The sequence below is a fragment of the Patiria miniata genome, unplaced genomic scaffold (genome assembly GCF_015706575.1).
Source record: "Patiria miniata isolate m_02_andy unplaced genomic scaffold, ASM1570657v1 HiC_scaffold_7, whole genome shotgun sequence".
NCBI lineage: Eukaryota > Metazoa > Echinodermata > Asteroidea > Valvatida > Asterinidae > Patiria > Patiria miniata.
The window spans coordinates 32,097,803-32,123,167 of record NW_024037074.1 but is presented as its reverse complement, the minus strand read 5'-3'; the positions used below and the strand labels follow the sequence as shown (position 1 = coordinate 32,123,167).

At 41.0% G+C, this 25,365-nt stretch overlaps 2 protein-coding genes across 3 annotated transcripts in view; both read left to right on the top strand.

Moving 5' to 3' along the window:
- Nucleotides 1-9,761, top strand: part of LOC119744920 (small conductance calcium-activated potassium channel protein 2-like) — an 89,876-nt gene extending 80,115 nt beyond the window's left edge. The window contains exons 8-9 of one of the 2 annotated variants that reach the window (XM_038221119.1): nucleotides 4,557-4,628; nucleotides 8,819-9,761. In XM_038221119.1, the coding sequence (XP_038077047.1) occupies nucleotides 4,557-4,628; nucleotides 8,819-9,418 (672 nt within the window). In that variant the 3' untranslated portion in view covers nucleotides 9,419-9,761. The remainder of the gene's footprint in view (nucleotides 1-4,556; nucleotides 4,629-8,818) is intronic. The other variant, XM_038221121.1, reaches the window with a different exon arrangement.
- A 7,478-nt stretch (nucleotides 9,762-17,239) lies between these two features.
- LOC119744335 lies at nucleotides 17,240-21,969 on the top strand. The gene is made up of 3 exons (XM_038220208.1): nucleotides 17,240-17,539; nucleotides 18,854-19,063; nucleotides 21,464-21,969. The coding sequence occupies exons 2-3, from the start codon at nucleotides 18,867-18,869 to the stop codon at nucleotides 21,648-21,650; spliced, it is 384 nt and encodes a 127-aa protein (XP_038076136.1). The 5' UTR covers nucleotides 17,240-17,539; nucleotides 18,854-18,866; the 3' UTR covers nucleotides 21,651-21,969.
- The last annotated feature ends 3,396 nt before the right edge of the window (nucleotides 21,970-25,365 follow it).

Below are 25,365 nucleotides of genomic sequence, written 5' to 3'. Positions count from 1 at the left end.
TTTCAAACAAATCCCCAAAAGAACTAAACAAGATTTGTTTAAACACTTCATTAAATGGTGCTTGTATTTTTAGATCAAAGCTATTTTTCAGACAATCTTTCAGGAAACTGTCTTACTGCCTTACAATCGTACATACAAGATGTTGTTACTGAAGAATGAATAGGTTAAGATGCAATTTAAACTTGAATGTCAAAATGCCCCAACATTCGAACGGTCAATAGACCATTATCATGTTGCAGCCATTTCCCCCCCCCCCCATACATATCAATGTAACCAAAGCGAGGCTGGAAGGAAAATAGTCTGGTTCCTTTTTGCACAAAATACCATTATCATTCAGTACTGTTATTGAATACAGTGAACATGACTAAAATGGTGGCAGCATGATAAAGGTCTGTTACACATTCTTGGCGTGGCAAACTTCGATCCCTACCCGGATATCTAGAGATAGATTCCTTCTGTTTCCCCTTTATTATCCAACGGGGGAGGATAGGCTGAGTGCCAGTTATTAGTATAAACATAAATATACTGGAAGCTGCCCTTGCCTAATTACGTTTCATGCTTGGGGCTGACCTGAAATTATGCAAGTGGGTCAGGACGGCGTCGGGGGATCAAACAAGAAAGAGGGGGAGTAAATGATGGCACGCCTAAGCCTAGAGCCAAAGATAACAACATGGTCCTTGTTGATGAACGGGCGAGGGCCGCAGAGTGGCTCTCGAACGGTGGAGCAGCTTAATCCTCACTTAGCGGTCCCGCCAAAAAGTGTGTTCGGAATCCGGTCATGGTCACCGGAGAGGCAGGGAACACTAGCCCGGCCTGAGCCGGGCAAAGCCCCGGCTCGCGCGACTCGCATGCAGGCCCCGGTGCGTGCTCGAGATATTCGGGCTTGGCTTTCTGCGCTCGAGAGGGTGCTCGAGTTGGAGCACGTATTGCTTGCCGGCGCTCGGATTTTTACGACTTGTACATCCCCGCGGGGTTCTTTGACCGTTCGTCGACATGTTCCTATCAAAAACCATATCCAGCCTACCTGTTTGAGTATCCCATGTTCAACAAGTTGAGAGCCCTCTCTTAGAAAAATGAAAGATCGAATGAACATTCTTCGAAAACACTTAAATACAGACTTAGTGCGATGGGATGGAAACCCTTGGCTGTCATGAAGGGGAAAAGTAAATAGTTTATTTCTGCACCTAAAGTTTTACACGATACCGATAGAAGCGGTATAGGACACCAGTCCTGACTAGACTGCCTCTTACTTACCGTTTATAGTCAGATCCCTGTTGCTCTAGCCAACCTCCTTACAAAGGCGTTGAACTGAACTAGAGACCTCTTGACCGCTTGGGGGCAGCACACAGGCCTATGCAGGCCATTTTCGTTACCGTGTAATTCTTAAACCTTCTGTTCAACAGCCTAGACTTCTGCAATGTCTTTCGCCCCTTCCTTTATCTCAAGAACGTTATGAGAATTTTGGGGAATTGTACTGCACTGTATTTAGAGCAGTCGTCATACTCTCAAAAAAAAATCCTCTTTTTTTGTGTACACCCTATTCCCGATTTCTAGGCATTTCTTGCCCATTTTTGGAACTTGTAAATAAATTACATCTGGACAAAATGTGTTTCCATGCAGTGCAAGTATGAATGATAGGCAAAATATATCTACCATTAAATTGGTTTGGGAATGAAGACGACATCATTGAAGCTCCAAACTTGGACGAGGAGGAGGAAGATCATTTCTATGAGATTCAATGGGCTTCGTCACTTTAAATCTATTTCTGGCACGATCGCTCTTCAAAATAGAGCTTGCCAACGGTGCTATCAGCAGAGCCAGTGATTAAAGACAAAATTGTATAATGCATTAGTTCCCGTGCATATTTAGCCGGGTGCCCCCATCTCCTCCCTCCGGAACCATAACGGCACGGGGCGGATCTCGAATGACCTCGTCCTGTATAGGCCAAGGCGGTGTTAATTTCGCCAAGCGTGAATGTCATTAGTGGGCGGCAGCAACCGTGACAAATTAAGCAGCACTACATCCATTATTTTCCCGCGTGCTGCCCTTTTGGAAACAAATAGTTCCCCCGCTTCTAGTCTTGTATGAAAGTACATGTAGAAAAGAGACTTCAATTGAGGTCTAAAATCAACGTTGAGAAGACTGGCAGTGCTATAAGATGCGAAATATATCACCCCTGTCGAGCATTCATATGGAATAGTTTTAAGAAAAAAATACAAGTTTACTGCCCTCTAGAGTTCGATAGCCACTCATGGCATAAAGTCTTTCAAATTACTGCGGTTATTTTCTCTCACGCATATTAAAGACGACGATGATTGACGTTCTTTGATTACTGTCTCTCTTGTATCGAGTTCAAAAATATTGAACCCTGACTTTCGGTACTTTTGCTAAGGTTTGGCAATTGATCATTCGCATCTCCCGGAGCCACAGGCACCAGTACTCCTTGAGATATCAATGTCAAACGTCCTTAAGAATGTCATCGCAGTCAATTCAGAATTTGATCGTCTCCAAGAAAACCGGCTAAGAGTTTTGTTTTTGTGAGTGGGTGCAATACTACACTGCGCTCGAATTGATGCGGGAAAAGTCATGTGGCCCGAACAAGGATATTCATTTCTATCAAAGTGGAGTAATTTAATGGGGGGATACTTAAACCTTTTTCTCATTTCGCCGACTTGGCGTTTTTCCACTTCAGACGGCGAGAGAATGTGAAACACTTGGCCCATGGCCACAAATCGGGAGCGTTGTCCCTACAAAACCGAGCAAATAGTGGGCAGGAAAGCGGGCATGAAATATGTGTTTGCCGTCCCGATATTAAAGATGGCGGATTTGTTTAGCCTGGTGTCCAGTTTCTTGCCGAGTAATTACTCAGATCTGTATTGAAGTGCTTCGCTGTTATATCAGACGGCTCTTTCATGCGTAGAATTGTTGCTTTGTCAAAAAAAAAAAATGGCTGCGACACTTCAAAACGTTGTTTGTTTTTACTATTACCAAAATGTGCGCTTGGTATTTTCATTCTATCCCCACGAGCCACTCAGTTTGCTTAAAGGTCATGTGATTGAAAAGGTCACGTGCTTATGTTGCTGAGTACACATGACCTCAAATAGCAGTGTACCTAATTAGCCGTCAACACTGTTGTGACGAAATCCACGTCAGGGGGACGGCTCCTCGTGAGAAAGTCATCCCAGTATTCATTCTCGAACCGCAACTCCTATAGTTGGACCCCGATGGAATGACGCCGTGCTTCTCTTTTCTTGACGTCATGCGGATGTCATGACGTCATGTAAAAGCTGCTTTAACTGGGATATTGGGAACTCCTGCTCTACAATGTATTGGTTTTCCCTTTCGTATTTTGTAGTCGTAGAGGTGTAGGGTTTTTTGTGTGTTTGTGTATTTGGCGTTGGGTTTAGTTGGTGTTGGATGTTGTAAATGGCCACTTCGAGCTCTGGGCGCAGAGGGAGCACCATCAGGTCCTTAACCCTTTTTGGAAAAAAATCTTGCCATCTTAAAAAAAGGCCCCATCCCTCCAAAACAAAACCCCAATTTCCTCAATTTGCATGCACTGCCACACAATGATTAGTAAAGGCGAAAGTACAGTTCACGCGTGTGGACCCAATCACTTTTTGCTCACATGAAAGCGTATCACGCGCGGTGTGAACTCAACCGGCTTCCACAAAATGCCTCGCAAATCTTGCAGAATAATGACCTGGGTAGACCATTCCCAAACACAATCAAAGGCTGGACCCTCCAGGGGGATTATGGCACAGTCGAGTCAACTCCTCTTGACTTATTTATTCAACTTTGCTGTCCATGACGTTCACCCAATAAAAGTGCAATTTTTTCGGACCTTCGTTCTCACAATCGCTCTTCCCCGTCACAAATGTCACTTCTTTTGGTGGTTGGACATTTCTATCAAAATTTCATACTTTGGGACGTACTTGCGTGCTTTTTTTATCATCATTTTCTTCAAATCACATCCGCTGCGAACCAATTTTTTTCCCCACCTTGCATGATTTTTTTTGGCGGGAAGCCCAGTCACACTTTCTGTTGCATGTCACTCATCACACACCTGCATGCACGTCACGCACTTCAAACAAAAACATGCCAGAACTTGTTGAAAAGTGATGAAAATTATTTGGGCAAGTTTAGAATGAAAGCACCAAAACTTTTTTTCATATGTATCCCACAATGCATCTGCTTCCTGTCAGAACGCCGCGACCTTTGACCCCGATGTTGCTCTCTGGCTTGAGGCTCCTGGTGGTCTTTCACCCACACATTTTTAAAACCCCAAACAAAGAAAAAAATGCTATGGGAACCCACGTACACACTCGCCACCATTTCACCTTATGTGTATATTCACTGTTTGCTAGATATCAACCGAAACACACGGATATGAATGAATATTGGTCCGCCGTACATCCCACCTCGCTTTCTCAGTCTTCTTCTTCTTTCTATTTATAGCTACCCCCTCTCTATCTCTCTTTCTGTAACCCCCATGTGCATTTGATGGACACTCTTTTCTCCACTTTTTTTCATCACGCTCCCGCCCTCTTCTGCAGCCATTACTCGTGCGCGCTTCCCGGGCAGAAATGGCCATGTACACGTCCAAACCTCCGGTCTTGTACATACATGTAGGTATTCATGTACAGTAATCAAATCACCCCTCCACTTTTCAACCCTCCGTGCTCGTCCTTTATTCCCCTCCTCCGCCGTGGTGACTGCGAGGCCTTCATGTGTATGCAGTATTCATGCGCCTGGTCCCCCGTCGGGATGGACCCCAGAAAAAGGAGGATAGAGTTCCTCAGCAGGACACAATGAGCCGAAAGAGGGCGCATTTGCAATCGAAACGGACCCTGAATCGAACAGGTACCACTAAACATCTAAAAAGGTGACAGACATGCAATTTTGGGGCTACTACCAAATCTGACTTTGCGTACATTTTCAGCCCAACGTCACTCGAAGCCGACCGCCAACAATGGTCGGCGCCGAAAATGGCTCTTGGTGGGTACCCGGATAAACGCCCGTAGCACAGCGTATAAGCCATCTCACCGAGCACCAGCCAAACTGAGCACGAGTAATATTGCATACACATTTAAGACGCTGACGTCACCACAAGTGGACGCATGTTGTCTGCATGAGTGTTTAGAGAAGATTTCGCGGGTTTTCGTTCGGTTGGTTATTTTATTTTTTCTTTATCGCACTGACCTTTTTTTTTTTACTAACATCTTATAAGAATTGTAAATAAAGATAGAAATGTCCCCTCTTTGTTAAACTTTTTTTTCAAAAGAATGTACAGTCGTGACGACTTTAATTCATAATGAATTAATCCCTTAAGATATAACAAGAAATTCCTTTGTCTTTTGTAAGTTCTTAAGTGTAGCGTTTTCTCGAAAATGTAACGCGACTTAATAAAGAAATACCCCCGTTGAAACAAATTTGATTGTGAAGTTTCGTTTTCATCCACTTTGGAAAACTTGATCTAATCCTTTATAAAAGTAGATGGCTTGACGCAATGGTATACCTCTAGTTACCTTGCAATAAGATATATTCGGGCGATACAAACGAACACACACTAAATGTCACCTATAACGAGTACCAAGATTTATCGCCTAGGTGTAATTCTCCATATTTAGCAATAACCTAGGCTCGGAACGGAACTAATGCTAGGTACGACTTATCACGAAGGAATAATGGGGTGTCCGTTTTCGTCCGATAACCTGAACTTTCGAAGTCAAGGCAATCTTAACCGGCTACCTGAATTCTGTGCCATAGCGTCCCAATATTTTATTTATCAGAAGGAAAACCGTAAGTAGTTTTACTTTTAGGTCTGGTAACCTGATCACTGGTGAAATGGATGAATTCATTTCAGGTTTCACGCCTTTTGGTACCATCCTGGGTGTGGTGTTTTATAAACACAAGCGAAAGAGGTTTAACGAAAAGAACACTCGAAAACAATTCGACTGGTTAGTCATTATGAAACAAAGGGGTGATTATTTTTGCCAGTTTAAATGAGGTTTCAACTTTCGATTCAACATACATCATCCCTTGGAAGTTATTATCTATAATTAAAAAAAAGGGAAAAGTTTGGAGAAAAACAAGTTGCACATTACCATTGGGAATTTCGGTTTCTTGGGCCATTTAAGACCGATTGTGAGGAGCGAAAGGTAGACCTTCCGCATGATATGAACAATCGGCAATTCAAAAATAGAAATTTCCAAATGCAATTTCGTTTGACCGCTGTCACGCTTCCGTCTCTGTCATTTACTTATGGACTCGGTGCATAAATTCATGATATGTGATGCTATCACGAAAAACCTCGATCTAATTCACGATAGCCACGATCTTATACTCACGATAGCCACGATCTTACTCACGATAGCCACGAATTAGTTTGCACGCGCGTATATGGCGTGAAGTGCGCGTCACTTATAATCGGCAGAACTGCACCTTGGTATGGATGCATCTAAGCGATGTGGCGTTGTCTTTAAGTCTGGGAACCAGACGAATTATGACTGAAGCGTGACGGAGATTAATCATTACAAGTAACTCCTATACATCTACATGCATGGACAAATACTGAATGTTCTCATCATACATCATGCTGAGCACGTGACATCTGCATGGCACTTTTTGCATGCACATTGAGTTCATCAGACTTTAGGCTGCCTCCATTTTTCAGCTTCAACTACTCGTTTTAATGTCTTTGAATCAGTTTGTACCTCTGTGTTCGATGTCCTTTCTAATTCGTCCTCGTTGTACCATATTCTAAAAAATTCTTATGATTAAAATTTCGCAGATGTTGTTTTTGAGTGTAATTTATGATATCTCTGGACGTAACATGTATTAATGAATGCGTTGATTTCAATTAACCCTTTTTAATCTCCTTTTTCTGCATGCACCGACAGTAAATTCAATCTCTTATGCATGTGTATCGTATTCAGTTTGTTTTATTTAACAAGACTTTAATCATCCTTGTCATACAAATGAAGTACCCTGCACATCTCTGACGCCAGGTTTTGGGTTGTCATTTCTCAGTAGGCCTACTGTTAGCATTTAGACTGCTCATACTTTTTCTGTTCCATTGTTTTACTTTGTACTTCAATTTTAAGCTTGTTGATGGAATCGTTTTCATTGTTAGACTGACGATTCCACCCAAGTATCGAGCAGATTTCTTCAAAAGCTGTATAAGTCCATGGGCCAGTAACCCAAAACTCACCAATTGGTGTCGCCCGAGGTGGCAAAATCTAACTGCTTTTTTAATTTTTTTTTTATTGCTGTACATCTCTATTTTACATTTTGATATGATAGCCTTTTTCAGTGTGGTAGCTTATTATTGGTTATCACCCCTTGAATGTCCAGATCCCTTTTAACGTTATAACCCTATGGGTATCAGGTGGCGGGGCCACAACCCCCCACAAAATGAAACTTATTGCAATTACTCCTGAACGATTCGGCTGATCAACCAGTTCAGTTAATATAGCTCTATGGTTATTATACAACTCTGTTATTTAAAATGTTTGTTAGAATAACAATTTCCAAAATATTATCAGGGTGATTTAGAGAAAAGCTTTATTTTCCCTTGGTATGGTGAGTTCCAATTAACTCACAATCAAATACACAGCAACTGATGAATGCACGAAAATGAGTTCCTGCTATTTTCTAAGGTATAACCCCGCCCAACCTACAAACTTGGGTATATTGGCAGTGGTAACAGATCCAATTTCCACCATTTATGCAAGGCCCATTCTGTCTTGACTACTGGAGAACTGTCTCTGGATGTCATGGCACCACCATTCCTCTCAGTCGGCCATATTTGATTCCCAGCATGCATTGTGGTTAATCGGATGGTCATGAATTGTTGTCTCAAGTAAGCACATGATAGGCCTGGGTAAAGAAAACGTTGGGTTCTATAAATAAAAATGCACATATTCATGCATGGTTAAACACCAAAAAAATGACAAAGTTGTGTAATTGCCGAACTGTTTGCCACGGTAACAATGGGCATCCTACATAATTGACCCCTGGTAGAATTTTGGAGAGATCACCGAATTTCTTGCCGATCAGCCGAAGCATTCGGAAGTAATTATAACAAGTATCATTTTAGGGGGTGTTCTGGCCCCGCCCTTTGATACCCATAGGGTTTACGTTAAAAGGAGTAACTGCATCAAAAAGATTTAAGCTACTCATTGCGAATGGCCATCATATATTTTTATAAAAGCAAAGAAATGAAGTCCATCAAAGTTTTGCCACCTCAGGTGGTACCAACATCTGGTCTGGCCCATGGACTATTCTTTAATGGACTGCACTTAAATATAAATATCGTGCGGTCAAATCAGAACTCAAAAGATCGCAACTTTTCAAGGAGCCATTGAAAGTGCAGTACGGCTCACCAGAGAGTTGTGCTCGAACTATATTTATTTATCAAGATTGTCTGCTTTGCAAGACTCGGGAGAGCAACTTCAGATTGTGTCCATTGTCCAATGGTTTGGATCCGTTAAAAAAACTGTTTGCCCAAGCGAAAACAAAAATACGCTTGTCGTGTTTGCAGACTCGATCTGAAGTTGATTCTACCGGATAGAAAAGGCGAAGTTTCATTCTGCCAGCGTGATACTTGATCTGCGGAGAGTTCGCCTATTCCCCGTCGAGTTCAGTTCTTACAGAAACAATCATTCACACTGGCATTTTGAAACCGGCTCTTGACCGTAGAGCGCAAGCTCATTGAACCCCGTTAAAACAACACTGCTGGGGGGATCTGCCCAAGTTGTGTCGACTTTGACTAACTCCTTGCCTTTCCGTGTGTTGTTCTTTATTCTCCTAACAGACGCAGAACATCATGTTCGAGATGGTTTCTGACATGCATGCTACGCGGTCGGGTATCGACGAGAGGGTTTCGAGTCTGGAACAAAAACTAGAACGCTTACAGACAACCCTGGAGGACCTCCCGCAGGTCCTGAACTCATTCCTTGAAAACGCTAAACAGCAGATTCTGCAGTCGCAACAACAGTTCTTGCTTCTGCAACAACAACAGCAGCAACAGCTACAACAGCAACCACAGCCGGTTCAACCGCAACCACAGCCGGTGCAACAGCAGCCACAGCCGGTTCAACAGCAGCCACAGCAAAAAGAAAAGCCGCTGCAGAGAAGGCAAACTTTGCAGCTGCAGAAAAATGTTGAGGAGAGTCCGCCTCCATATCCGCATAGCTTGGGCAACCCGTTTGTTCTGGAGGTTACTCCAGACTCCGGGTCGTCACCGGCCGAGCCACACAAGTCCTTGCGACTGCGCTCTTTCCCGGCGCAGGGAACCTCGGCGTCCTTCGAAGAGTCCACCTTAAGGCGGGATCACGATCGGGAGGTCGAAAGGTCACGGGCATATAGTAGCCCTGACGTCAGCAACAGTAGAATCCCTAATGCCAACTGCTAGTTGCTTCAGGTGCCCTTCATCCATAGGACACATTGAAGATAAGAAGTGTCCACAGTAAACTTAGGGAAGAAAATGCCCAAGTAACGACAGTGATAACGACATCTTGTAAATGAATAGAAATCAAACATTTTTGGTAGGGTTATGGGTTTTTAACGTGTTTATTTTCTTTTGGAAAGAATAATTGAATATTGTGTGGTTAAAAGCGTTCTCCCCGATTATAATGGAATCCATGATGGATGCTTATTAAGGTAAGATTGGCCTCTGGGTGGCAGCACACCGATCTATTGTCTTGGACGCATGCGCAACACTGACATAAATAACACATAGGCTTAAAGCTACAGTCCATCATTTGTAATTTGTGCATTTTGTTCGTTTGAAGCAACAAAAGAGTTCAAAATCTAATGAAGGATACTGAGCAACTAATCTGATGAAGTTTCAGCTAAGCTTCAGCTGTACAATACTTGTGCGCGCTGCGCTGAATAACAAAACGAACTACTAATTTAAATTTTCCTACGGTGCTTCTTAAGAATCACCGTTGGAAATGCCTTCTTTCGTTGATTACTTCAAAATGACAGCTTCCGGAAAGAAAAATTTCACAGGGAGTTTAGTTCCCTTACTATCTTTCATCCAAGTTTGTTTTTCAACAATAATTACGACAGTTACTTTTCGGATGGCTGCAAATGATGGACTATAGCTTTAAACATTATTTCAACAACAAAAAGTCAGGATACCGTACCCCTCTGTGAACCATCGCACCACATTAAAGAACAAACGTATTGGATAATGTCACACACGTGACTTGGTCCTTCTGACAAATCACGGGAATGCGGCCACTGGTGATTCCTTGCTGGATGCAAATACTGGGTGCGTTCGAGTAAATTCCCGGTGTATACACGGGGTTTACACTCGGTGAAGCCACGAAACCAGGGTAATCGAACACTGCGGTGTATTCGCCTAGCATTCTGGGAAAATTAAGGTCAAAGTTTGTTGCGCAGCGGGACTTAAAAATGTAAACACACCACGCATACTGTCGTCTGCGCCACTGGTTAATCATTGCAACCAGATCAATAATTGCTGGAATTGGATATGTCGGATATGCTCTGAATTATCAAAAAAATGTCTATCCAATTGAACATCGTTAATAAGTGCGAATATGTGTGTCATAAATCTCTCCATAGTAATGACTAAGTATTCAAGCTCCCGCCATCTTATTTCTAGCTAGCCACGAAATCGTCCGGTTACGCCATTACACCCCGGCTGCCACCAGAGACCCACTCGCGAACTGGGGCAGCGTTGGTTGACACCGGGGCAGACACGAGTATCACGTGATGGCTAGTTGAACGCTCGCGTGTACGTTTTACTTACGCGCAATAACAGTTACGTTTAAATTTTACTTGCACGTTAAGCTACTCGAACGCGCCCAATGCTTGTGTGTCTTGTGCGCATGCGTGGTATATTGCCGACTAGTCTGGCGCCCTACTTGCGTCGTATAAGAGGTCCATTTGACTTTATGCTACTTCCTTTGTGGACGTTTTGGTAACACGGTTTCCGTTGAGTTGCGCAGGTCTACAATGAACTGATAAAACTAGAAAACATCTGGTTTTGTACCAATGATTTACCATTTGTACGGGTTTCTCTTGATAGGTGTTCATTGTTCGTTCACTACACTGCTCAGTGAACTTGTGTAACTTGTTGCGTGGCCATTATTTGCAAGTGTTTTCGCACGCACATTGCCTTCGACATTTTTATGGATTTACTGACAACTAGAGATTGACTCAACAGCCATCTTTGAGTTGTGTTCTGTTGTTAATCCAATCCATTACCAATGCGCATACACACGGGGTCTACTCATATACGTATATCCCTTTTGAACAAAAGGACACACCTCAAATGTGGACGCAGTGCAAACCATCTATACGTCGTTACGCTACTCTGCAATGCGTTACCTTTGTGCACCGCGTGAAGTACACGGAATAATATTTTTTCAAAACGAGTGGGCAACTGTTATTGCCAACACATTGTTTCTGTTTACCTCACAGCGCGGCACAGCCCTCGTGAGTAATGGTATACAATTGGGCGGGAGATTTCATGATAATATTCGACAACTTTTGAAATGTTTCTTGAAATATAAACGTTGTAACCAAACTATTAAAAAAAAATCATATATTTTTTTCGGAAGACTTGCCCGTTTTTATGATCAGCAACTAAGAATAACAGAAAAAGACGAATTTTAATTGTCACACTTTTTAAAACTTTCTTTTTAATGACTGAATACTGTGAGCGAATTTCATTGACGTGGTTACTGAACCGATGGAATTTCGTCAAGTTATAGAGGGCGCACTTATCTTCTATTCGATATTTCAATTTCGCGTTTCAATTAGTCGTTCTCTTTACTAACCAAAGACTTGAAATTAAAAATGATATTAACTTTAACCTGTACTGGCATGTAAACATTTCTGGATCTTGTTATGAAATAATCATCATTCAATTATTAATATAGAGGCTGTATAGCATTTGCATCTTCCATTGTTTAAATTCTTTGTTCTCTTGAAAGAAAAGTTCAAACCTATGCACATGTTTTAAACAATAATATAAAAAAAAAAGTATTGTACAAAAAAAATGATGTTGATAATGTACAGTGGATTGTGGGTGTTGGTATACATGCCGATATTGTGTATTCGTTTTACGGGTGGAGAAAACCGAACAAAATTTTTCAGATTTGTTGTTGTCGAAAAGGCGTATGAAATATCGCTCAGCATTTTACGACAGTTTCTCAAAAGGGAAACGTGCAGTTTTGTATGCTTTATATAACGACTGAATTGTCTTTCTTCAATGACTGTTCTTATGTAACGAAAAGGACGGCATTTTTGTGTGGTGGGCTGGCAGACGTTTGTTTTGACTCTAATAACATGTAACGAATACGCCGGACAACCTTACGACAACGAACAGTCGACGTGTCAGTACTGTAAAACTGAACTTGCGATAGAAATGCCAAACGGTCCTGTCAGAGAAGACAATCGGACGCATATACAGACAAACTGACTGACCGACAGACTGAACCGACACGCATAATAACAGACTGCTAACGAAGAGAGAATACGACACTTCACCGACAAAATACGCATACACACCAGCACAAACTACGGGACAGACAAGACTGACTAAATAAACCACATAAACTGTGAAATACGCTGGGGAAAAAGTAGCACATTCCTCGTTTGTAAATGTATTTTTTTCTCTCCCTTAATTTCGCCGCTTTTTGATTTCTCCAGTGGTTTGAAAGGTAACATTAGTATCAACGGAACAAACTCACGTTTGCGTATTAACAAGTCAGCTGCAAAAACTGAGAATAATATGCGTACATTTAATTTCTTTAGCTGGAACACGCGTAGTTGTAACAACTGCACTTCTTTTTGTTTTGCTTCAGAATGTGTGGATTATAATTGTGTGTATTCTTGTTTTATGCCCCTGTGTAAATAACTGTTATTATTTTAAAACCAGCGTTTGTTGTGTCACCCATTTTAAGGTTGTAACGGGATGTTGTATTTTTATCTGTTGCAGAATTAGTGATAGTTTTATTTTTAACCGTTCTCTTTTACTTTTCGGAATGTTAGTTTTGCCCTTTCTTGAGAAGAATTATTTCCAAAATGAACCGGATCGCTTGTTTTTTTTTTTACAGTGATGTACCTTGCTTTCTTTTGTAAGGTCAACTATCTATGGATAAACAAAAATATGCCAACACACGTTCGCTACCATATGGGAACTGCAATGTTTTAATTCAGATTTAGTCGGTTTAACCAATATTCATGTATAATTAAGACTTGCTTTCCACATCGAAAGAGTCGAATCAATTGCACGACACGGCGGAGATTTCGTATTTTAAATCATCAGCTTTCACTTTGGTCTCTTGAAAGGCGATTTCCTCATCTGCTTTAATTTTGATATCAAAACAAGTTGCAAATATGTATGGCCATAATGTGAATGCTGGGCTAAAACAAAACGTGAGTGACTTTTTTTTTCTAAACAAATGTCGAGTACAGCGAAGGCAGTCTCAAAATTTATGCGAAATGTTTTTTTTTTATCAAACTAATGTTGCCCCCTGTACAGTAGGTGTTCCGGCTGAAATAGTCTCCTTGCTTTTACTACATTACTATAGTTGTCGAATGTCACGTATATGTATATAAGCATAATTATATGTATATACCAAAAATGTATAAAATCTTAACTCCTTATTTTCTTTGCTATATATATCTATGTATGTATATGTACATATATCAAGTGTACATACATATTTATATAATGGACTTGTATGATATATATGTGCCTTCATTTTATAATCTTGCTGGTTGAAGTTATACACAGTTTGCATTTTCAAAAAAATCATCTTACAGTCTACTGTTCATGGTTTGGACCATGTCACAAAATTGTTTTTAGCTAAATTTTGGAGGAACAAAAATAAAATGAAAAGAAATTTGTTGCACATATAAAATCAATGTTTTATATAGTCGGTCCTATTCCAGTATATGGTTCTTGTTTTTAACTTCAATTTCGTTGGCATATTCCCAGGGTATTCAAACATAATTGTTTACGTTTTTATTTGGATACTCTATTATCAGTAAGAATATCTTTATTTTGGTTCTCCTACCATAACATCGGCAACTTTTTGCAGGTTTTGTGGTACGAGCATACAGTCCTATATTTAAAAACGCGATATTTGTTTTGAAATAGGGCCTACTGTTTAAGAGAATACTTTAACAGACATAGGCACATTGAGAAAATGTGGCTGTTTGAAAAGGCCAGTAAGCCATATACAGGGTGAGTAAAAAGAAAAAAGAAAAAAGCGGAACCCAAACCCCCAAAAGTATATTTCATTTTTAAAAAATATGTAGCACCAAATATAATGACTGGAAAGCCAATTTAAAAAACTACTTTTACATGAAAATTACTGAAATTGCTCAATCCTTTCAAAGAATATCACCATTTAAACGCATTGACCCTAAAACCTGTTTCGTCAAAAAAGCAATTTACTGTTTGGAACAACAAAGAAAATGACACAGAATACTTGCTTCAACAACTGTCAACTGTAGTACAAAACAACCCTGCTTAGGCAAACGATATGATTTATAAAATCCACTTTATTTGTCAAAAGACGGGCCTTCAAAAGGACTTTGTTGATTTTTTTTTTTACTTTTCAACTGAGGTTTAATCGCTGGTGATGTTTGAAGACAATTGTGACGACGATTCTTGAAATCGCATTTTTGGACGGAAGAGGTTTTAGGGTTATTGTGTTTAAATGGTGATACAGTTTGAACGGATTGAGCAATTTAAGTATTTTTTTTTTAAGAAATTGGCTTTCCAGTCATTATTATTTTTGGTGCTACATATTTTCTTAATATGAAATATATTTTTTTTTGAGGTTTGGGTTCCGCTTTTTGGACTCACCCTGTGTACCCTTATGTTTGACATCAACTAAATTAAAACAAAACTTTCGAGAAATTGAATCATAACTACAGAGAAATTTACGTTTGAATATATTCAGAAGTGTTTGCAGTTTATCGCTGGCAACCCAAAACAAGCTCCCGCACGCCCTGTGTCTATATGATATATGCACCACACATGCAAAGTAAGTGCATTGTACCAGTGAAACTTGTGTCCATCACGTGACTCGCGTTGTTCTGTATCCATGCATAGATAATTTTTATTTCATTCAATTGAATGAATAGCTGTGTGACAATGCGAAAGGCGTGTTTCATTCGCGGCGGTGTTACGATTATTTTGAAGTATAATTATCTGTAAGTGAATCATTATTTTCAGTTTTATTGATATTATGATACCTGGTATTTCATGTTTACGTTTTCCGTTAGGTGGAGGACTGTTAAAAAAAATCCCGTCATGCATTGCGAGACACACTTAAAACCAAGAAATAATTTCAGGCGAGACAGAAGTAAATAAAGAAGCACCGTATAAGAAGAATTCCCTTAAAAATTCTGGTGTAAAATATTTTACATATTTGTTGTCGCAGAGGGAAATGAAACAGTTTGTTCACCGTTTTAGTGAAATATTCGTGTCTGACTAAAACAGAGTGGTGCCTGGACTTGTCGACCATGTAATAATAATAGTCAGCAGTCAGGGAACGCACTGTTCCATGTCATTTTTTTGTTGTATTTTTTTCTTTCTTATTATTGTCCAAACATTTTCTTGCACCCTTTTCTTACCCCCTCATAACCAGAAATACAAAGTCTACGGTCTAAGATGTAAAAAAAAAATCGACCACCACGCTCTGTGAGGGAAAAAATGGTCTTAAAAATCTTTACTTTCGGTACATTGAGTTGGAGTTCTGGCAATGCATGACGGGAAGCCACGTGACCTAACTCTGCTGTTACAGACTTACTCGTGAATATTCTTTTGTAAATATACGTGGTGCCAAGAATATCGTTATTACAAAATTACTATCATTATTATTATCATTATTATGAATCATTGTCATCATCATCATCGTTATATCAATGAGGACAACTCATTTGGGTATGTCATCTTTTTAATACAGTACTTTTTAGAAAAAAAATATGCGAGTTGGTTGTTTTCGTGTGTTCATTTCAGAAATGTTGTCATTGGTGTCTTACAACGAAATATTACTAATGTTTATTTCTGTAAGTGAAACCAAGGATTCTTCCAAAGCGTCAAACCTTACTATGGCTTGCAATTCTTAAGAAAGCGTTGTATGCTGTGTTCGTTTTTCTTTCTGAGGATCAAACATTGGGGGAGGCAAAATTAATGATTTTGGGATGAGCGGTTGCAGACAGCTTCCATGTGTACCTCCCCCCCCCCCCCCGCCACCGCCACTGCCCCCCCCCCCCCCCCCCGGCAAAAGTGACTTCTTAACAACTTTTTAAAGAATAAAAAAAAACTGCACGTGTCTAGCCTGGCTTGCAATGGTCAAAGGTACTTACTGTGTGCTAATACACGTCAGGGAACCTCACATTGAAGCTTTTTCAAAACTATCAGCTACATTTTTCAAATCTGCCATAATTTTATGTCAAATCACCCATTTTAAGGAATTCTGCTAGAAATCTGCTAAAAAATCGTTATAAATTTTCTGTCAAACTCATTTTTTCCCCGAAAAATTCTGTCAAACGGTCACCTGAGGGGGGGGGGGGGGGCAGAGTGAGGGCATGCCCTGCCTGGGGCGTGCCTTCAGATGCTGATATAGACCTGTTCATGGTCCTATAATTCCAACATGGCGTCTGGCGATGTCAATGGGCTGCCCTTTATAGGGCCCGGCAAAAATGCATTTGAGACAAAAAAAGAGAAAAACTCAGCGATGGCCCCACAACAGAAACAGTTCGGCTCTAAAAGGAGGACGTGTATATTGGAATAACCTACTTTTATTATGATAGCGTGTATCTATTATGAACATAATTTCTGCATGCAGCCATATCCTATTTATCACTATCTGTCACAATGCCTGAGTGGTCATCATGATAACAGCTCCATCTTCTATGCTTAATATACGTTCTGCACTTACGGTCACCATATTTATGTGCTCAAACTTTAAAGTGCTGGCAAAAAAGGAAAGTTTTTTAGCACAGAATTCTTTCAAGCAGAATGCATTCTCACGAGCCAAAATCCTTTGCTTACCCATGAGCTTACCAACCGTAAGCGCGGGATTTTCTGCTGAATGTCGGTAAGGGGAGCGAATTACGAATCTGGTTTGTGAATCCTTGTATACATAATCTCGAGTCATCGTGAGATTCACAAACTAACCCACTATGAAACGGGGTCAAATGACGATAAAAAGGACTCGTATAGCCAGACTAGCTGGCACTGACAGCAAAGTTCAGCGTGCCCTGGGCCTTGCACACAAAGCACCGCCGCTGCTTTTATGAATTGAAATTCCCCACTGTAAATAATCTCTTTATTCGGAGGTATGGTTCCCAAAATAGTTTGACCTATACACTGCGCTTAAAGTTATAAGCACGCTGTTGCCTGTGTTGGCCATAGATGTAGGCCAAACCCACGGACCAGCGTGCACTCCAGACCTACCACCAGTGGATCTGCCGATCGTTCGCCTGCCGAACTCATCCCTAGCACCTATACTTCGTAAGACCTGCAAAGTGTAAGGTAGGTTTACATGTGGACATTTTCTGGTTTAAGGACATGTTTACTTACTTATTCAAGCGTTGGGTTTGGTTTAAGGTTGAAGGGGGGGGGGGGAGAGACGGTGAGGCCCTGTGAACGGGTGTTGGTGTAGGCAGTTGTACAGTGTCTGCTATATAATGTCATGCGCGTTTATATAGGCCCTATAAATACTCGGCATCGAAAAGGCCCTGGCTTAAGAACCTTACGCGTCAGAAAGCGGTTGTAGGGGCAATGCTTTTGCATTGCAGGGATAGGCAATGAGTAAAGCTTCTTTTGCTTCCATTGTTAGTAAATTAATAAACTATAAAGTATAAGCCATCGGAATGTGGTAGGGCATTAGCCTCCCCAACCATAGACATGACATAGGGTATGCTGATGCAGTAGCAGCTTTGAGGTACTCGAAAGCCTCTCTCTGCACTAATTGCGTGCACCGAACCGAGGGGCCTGGTAAATGAAGTGAGGAGGGGGGGGGGGGAGGAAACCATCCGACACTTGGAGGCGCTATATGCGTGCATGATTGCTGAAACTCGAGTAAGTGTCTATGTTCATGTCACGCCTGTTCTGTTCAGTCTAAAAAAATGTAGGCCCGTACTCCAGCTTCAATTTACTTATCGCTCCAAAGATGGATAAAACGTGCCGAGATCAGAATATAGGATTTACTCTCTTACCAGATTTTCCACGTTGGCCCACATTGTTTCCATGTAGGCCTACGGTCTAGGAAACATAGGCATTGACGGCAGAGGTGTCAATCACACGTACTGCAAAGCTGGGACCAATAAATTACTGCTCTGACATAATTACAGTTATTTACATAAAGCAAAAATTCCAGTTCAGACATTCAATATTGCGTCAATTCGACCAGAGAAGGCCTACACCCATAGTCAACACACTCTCCAGCGATAGAGTGCCATTTTCAAATGTAAACTTGAACAAAATGTTGTTCAGTTTGCATCAGACATCGAGCGAAACAAATCCGAGTTATTGCGGCCCGACAACATTTCAGGAGGATCATCTATGTGTCCCTTGGAAGCGCAAAAGCACCCCCCCCAAAAAAGAAGCTTTTCCTAGAGGGTTGCAGGCGTCGAAAATCGAAAAACGTAGTTTTTTAATTAACATGAAACATATCAATTGAAGCAAAATTCGTTAGGAGAGAAAAAAGTTGAGTATTAGTTTACCGCACAATACCACTTATAAGTCTAGTTGGCCCATACTTAAATATCAGGGAGGGGGACTCGATGACACTGATAGATAACTATAAAGTGATTGTAATTATTATACTCCCACTCTTAAATTTAGGAGACTATCCAGCATGACCATAGCTTCAGTTATAGTCGGTACCATCGCCACCCAAGCCTTGGGGGCGGTGTGGTTCAACGTCCTCAGTGGGCCATGGATGCGAGGACTTGGCAAGAAATACGAGGACTTCAAGGACACGGACAGCACTCCGTTCATTCTAGCCGCGCTGGCTATGTTCGCCCTGTCGGCTTTCATGTCTTCCACACTCAGGTATGAGTTTTTTTCGTTCAGTTAAGGAGAATACACGAGAAAGTGTGGATTCGTAATTTAAGAATTCACGAGGCGCGAATCGCCGAGTGAATCCGTAAATTAAGAATCCACACTTGCGAGTGTATTCTTCGACTTAAACCATTGCGTCAACAGAAGTATTGGGAAGAATGTTGCAACCTGACGCCACTTTTTTCTTCATATATCATCTCAATGAAGGTCATTCGTTGCAAAAATGATGATAAGACATGAATCTGGGACTGAGAAATGTTTCAAATTTTGTTAGGAAATACTTGAAATGACTCTCCATAGACTTCGAACACAAGCGCGGAAGTGGCGTCAGGTTGCAACATTTTTCCATGGCGTGTTTAGCATGTGTATCGCCACACCCATACAACCAAGCCATTTTGTGTGTATATAGGCTCCTTACGACAAAATGGATATTTCAGACGACGATTTCTTTCTGACTAAAAGTAGTTTTTGCAGTGACGGCGGCGAATGTGACAGTGAAGATGCGTTGGTAATTTTCGGAAAACAAATTTTCACGCAGACGGTCCTATTCAGGCTCATTATGGAGAACAATTGTCCGACGTGTTCAAAGTGTGGATTCGTAATTCCGAATCCACACTTTACTAAAGATTCGTCGTTCTGAATCCACACTTTGTATGATCAGTGTAAGAGATTCGTAGATCCGAATCCACACTTTTAACAATAGTGTGACGTCATAACAATGGTTTAATTGATACAGAGCTAGCTCCATATGTTCCTCCCCTTGCTAGTTAAAAATAATATTGTTGAGTGCCGTGGCCTCGTGGTCTGGGCCATTAAACTCATGGTCTGCGGGTAATTCTGCAGGTTGTGGCTTCGATTCCAGTCTGGGGTTTGGTGCGTGTGCGCCTGGGCAAGGTGCCTTTGTCACTCATTGCTTCTCTCCACCCAGGAGTGAATGGGTACCTGTGAGGGCAGAGATGGTTATTGTGATTGATTCTAGCTGCCTTGCGCCGAATTGCGCCCAGGGAGCTGAGGTTGTATTTGGAATGTTTCATTGGCCCAATGATCAGGGGTAATAATATTGTAAAGCGCTTTGATCTTAGATAAAAGCGCTATGATAAATACGAGCCTGCTATTATTATTGTTATCATTATGAATATCGACCGAACGATTACCTGACGAACTTCACGTCTTTTATGCTATCGAGTTTTAATTTTCTCATATTAAAATTGAGCAGTTGAGATGAAAAATGATACGATGTTAATATAGGTTTTCCCGGCTATTTCAAAACGGTTATCATTCGAATTCACCGGTTCTTACATTCAAATTCGTCCAGCAACATCGATTTAGTGCACTTCCAATGTTTAATTTCGTCTTTTGTCAGACAATTTCAAATTCAGTTCCAGCAAATTCAAACAATGAGCACACGTTTTCGTCCCAGAGTAGTCGATTTCGTCTCGTCTGTACACCAAACCTTGTCATTCAGAAATCAAATTCATCTAAGTGAATTATATGAGACGTATTCGATCTCTGAACCATTCGGCAACAGCTTAGACGAATTTGATCTGTAATGATCTGTAAATGTGCTCGACCCGGTGACTATAAAAAAAGTGACCAAACTTTGAAATTGAATGGTAAATGACTAAATTGGTTTTATTAAAAGCGTGTGAAAGTCTTCTCGAACGAAATTAGTAGGTGAATTAATGAATGAAACATGTTTTATATAATAGCCGGGAAAACCTATACTTAAAGACTAAGGAGCATTTGCGTTTTGTGCATTCTTGGTTTTTTTTTCCATTTGGTGCAAGAAAATGACTCGGCAAACTTAGGTATTGTAAAGGGTGCATAACAAAAAAAAACCTGTTGAAGGTTAGGCTCAGAGTCTGCCACACATTTTGAGAAACGGAGTTTTTTTTCCCCTTAACTGGATTTCGTTGTTTACGCACGTAAAAAGTCTGGCCGCGGACACCCAAGGAGCATTCCAAAGGCACGTATGTAAACGTCAATGCAATGTGAATGTAAACCTTGGGTTGGCACTTTTTACCAATCACGGGTTTGCAAACTACGGAAGGTCAACGTTCCAAAAAAAAGAAAAGAATAGTTATTAATATTTCCAAACGTATCATGAGATTTTTTCAAAATACAAAATAACCAACCAACGCTATACCAAAGACATTATAAAAAATGTTCCTTTCTTACATAGTAAAGGTGTCACACATTGTGCAGTTTTTCGCAAACGTCGAACACATGGCGGCGAAATCACAGCGAAGTGTTTTGTGGCGTCGAATTGGCCTCGCATAGTTCACATTCGCGGGAAGTCTGAACCTGTCGAATCATGGAGCTATATTGGTCGAGTCTTGTTTAGGCGATCCTTTTCAAGCTTTCGTTCTATTATTTTTCTTTTTCGGCCAGGCCCTTCTTTGGAGTGGTGACCGTCGAGGAGGCCGTCCACTTTGCCCTGCGCGTGTCGGCAGCGGGCGCCCTGCTTCAAATTCCCCACAATGCCTTCGAGGGCAAAGGCTGGTCCACCTACCTGGTCAATGTCGGGTATGACACTCTCTGCTTGCTCATTATCTGTGTCGTTACCACAGTGATTTAGATTGGACGAATCGGACTGCCGCTTCAGAATGCAGTGAATAAATTCCAATAGGCACCAAGGATAAATAACCCCACTTAAAAAAATCGGGGAAAATACAAATTGCTCAAGATATACATCAAATTGAATATTAGTTCCCCTCTTTCACTTTCTTATTGACACCATACAGGTGTGTCTACCTCTCCATTTTTATCTCCAATTTCCAGCAAAAAAAATGTCTCAGTGTCCATTGTACACCCCTGTACCCCAAAAGCTTCCTTAAAAGAAGCCCTGTCATTTTGAGAAAAAAAATGACCCCTCCATTCCGTTTCAAAATAGAGCGAAGTTTATTTTCATCCAAAATGTCTCATAAATACAAATTCAAAGACTTGTAAGTACAGGGGCCACAAAACTGGATACAACGTACAAATTATTGTGTAAGTGGATTTCTAAAAAGGGTTGGTCGACAAGAACGAAAAATAAAGGGATAATATTGATTTGAAAGTAATGTGGCGCTTCACAGAACCTACCCCCAAATACATAGCCACTCCACATGGCGTATGTGCAACCTTTTCCCAACTTTACACACGTAGATACACACACAAAGTTGCAGTGTATTCACTCGAGAAATTACAAAACGCTGATCTAGGATAACTGGAAGTATAAGACTATATCTTGCAACAGTAGTTTGGTTAACTCAACTCTTAAAAGACATTCTTTAGTTACTTTTAAATTTTTGCGTATCATGTTTATACATTTATGAATGCAAAATTCTGAAATATTTTGAGACAGAGATTGACATTTCTATGATTATGAGTTAGTTGTTACTACTTAGAAGTGTAGTATTTAGCTCTCGCTTATCCTTACATTTATAAAGCTGTTTTATTAGAGCAATGTTAGTTTTAAATTCTATTCAAGATATATAGCAGCAGCAACTTATCTTTTCTTTTCTTTTGCTTTATTTGAAATTAAAAAATACAAATAATGACATATTCGAAAGTTAGGTTTGTCTCGTGTAGGTAAGCTAAATCTTAAATGTTTTTTACTGAAATAAAAAAAAAATAGAAGTGGAAAAGATTGCAAATTGATTTATTACGGAAAAAAGAAGAAGTCAATGATCGAATGTTATGAAGCAAGACTAGCACGTGCTCCGTTTTTTGGACAAAATAGAAACTAGTTTAATGGATACATTAATGTGCCCATGAATACTTTAATGTTAAAAGAAATGATTGTTAAGATTCAATCAATGTGGTTTTACATATCAAAGTACCATTTTATTTCCGAATAGAAATAAAAACTGCACAATATGTGAAATCAGTAAAGTAATAATTTCATTATTTGTAAAAATCCAAGAGCATCCTAGGCTCAAGTTCTCTTAGAGCATCCCAATGGTTCTTAAGTATCCCGTCTCACACTCCCCTAATTGCATAGGGGTTCTCTTACTCTTAGAGCATCCTGCAGCCACACAGCTAGCGCTCTGATTGCATGGGGGTTGATCTATTGTATGGGCTGGGATGCTCTAAGAAGAGAACCGTTTAGGTGCCCTAAGATAACCGTTGAGGTGCTCTAAGAGAACTACTACACAATCAGTGCAGTAAGTGGCTTGGTGCTTTGAGAGGATCTGGGGTGCTTTAAGAGACCCCAATCCAATAAGTGCAATGTTGCTGGGATGCTCGGTGAGAACCCCCTGGGATGCTCTAATAGAACCCTTATGCAATCAGTGCAGTGTGGGCTAGGATGCAGATCCCCACTTGGTATGGGCTGGGGTAAGAGACCCCCAGGATGTTCAGTGCAGAGCGGGTCTGGATGTCCTGAGAACCCCCTCCGACCCCAGATGCAGAACCCTATGCAATCAGTGCAGTAGGGCAGTCCCAAATATACTGAATACTCGGATATTCAATCACCAACCAAATATTAAAAAAAAAAATTTAAAAAAATAAGTACGTTCACACACGACTGTGATGTTATTTTTTCGTAAATTTGCGGCACTTTGTCAGGTGCCACTTTTTTTGTCGACGGCGGTTCATTGTTCACATCCTTTTAGCAGGTTAAAGCCCTTTTAACAGACATAAAATAATCAGTGCAAAATACTCCGTATCGATCAGCTCGCTCTATGTGTAAACTACCGGTAGGGTATGTAATTACAGCTACTATAGTTTTCAAATATCCCAATATTTGGTCAAACGTAGTTTTGACTATTAAATTCATTGAATACTAAATTATCGAAAATGGACAACCCTCGTGTGGGCCAGGATGCTCTAAAAGAACCCCTGGGATTCCTCCATGGATCTAAGACCGTAGCCCCACAGAGATGCTCTAGTCAAGTAAGAGAACCTTTTGTTTGTTTGAACCTCTTTTTGTTTGTTGGTGGTTTGTTTGTTTCTTTGTGTGTGTGTTTTTAATATCCGTGCACACAAATGTACACACTGTATTGACCTTATGCGTATGATGTCATCGGTCATAGAGAGATGCACAACATGACCTCACTGAGGTCAAATCTCGCATACGTTCACTGTGGGAAAACGGCGGTGCACTAGTAATATTCAGGGGCGTAAATCCCGGGGGGGGATGGGGGTATATTTCCCCTTACACTTTTTGACCAGGGGGATGGGCTATTCAATCACCCCCCCCCCCCACACACACACACCCACACACACACTTTTTCGCGATGAGAAGAAAAAAAAATGCGGATTTCGAGGCATTTTTCGAACATCCCAACAACAAAAATGTATTCAATAGCACTGAAAAGTGGAGAAACGAAGTACAAAAGCTTTTAAAATGCGCCGTTTTGATGTGAGGGCGAGTATACATATTGATATGATACATCTACATGTATAATCCTGAAGAGCGCCCCTAGTGTAATGAGGTGTCCGCCCCGGCCCCCCCCCCCCCTTCGAATTTCCACGGCCGGGCAATTTTTGGATTTTGCATTCCCCATCCCCCCCCCCAACTCGCCGGCACAGATTTACGCCACTGGTAATATTGGTCCATATGGATGATTGATTGGTCACTACTGTGGCTACATTTCGTAAAGTGCAGCGATCGGGGTCAAGCATTGGGTCACACGGGTTAGCCAGTTGTCGAGACACGTTTTGAAAGAAGAAAATACCGATCAGCCGGCGATGTCTGGTCACCCTTGTCCATTGTCATCAGATAAGATAGAGAGGGGTGCAGACCAGTAAATCGGTCAGAAATTGCCAACGCTGGCCAAATCACGATTTGCATGCCCTCAAATTCTTCGGTATTTTAGAATATTGTGGGCCATGAACTTGAGGGTTTGTACAAAATATGGGTGGAAGCCGTGCAGAGGACTGTGAGCTTGTCGGTATTTCCGTAAAATATGGATGATTGGGCCCTGAAATGGCTCTATTTTGCACTGTAGCGTAGGCGTCCATTTTCAAAGTGGGGAAGGGCTTCAGGATTGCTTTTAGGGGTGATCATCTTTGGATGGAATTTTCTCCCGAAAGTCATCCGTTAACCCCCAGAAAATTGAACCGAAAATGAAAGATGATGAAATAAGCTTTAATTTGATGGACGTCTCGAACACCTTGGAGAGTTGTGCGTATTTTTCCCGAATTTCTGAAGTGAGGGCATTTATCATTGGGGTCCATGGAAACTTACTTACTGGTCTGCAATAAGAGAGACGCGCGCACGTGCCGAATGATTTTTAAATTAGTCAGGCAGATGGCAACTTCGTCCCCAGTGCTTACTTTATTTCCAACCGTGTTTCCAATAGAGC

Coding starts and splice junctions, on each gene's coding strand:
- LOC119744335 (XM_038220208.1), top strand. CDS start 18,867: ATGACCATAGCTTCAGTTATAGTCGGTACCATCGCCACCCAAGCCTTG. Junction 19,064..21,463: donor TTCATGTCTTCCACACTCAG/GTATGAGTTTTT, acceptor TTTTTCGGCCAG/GCCCTTCTTTGGAGTGGTGA.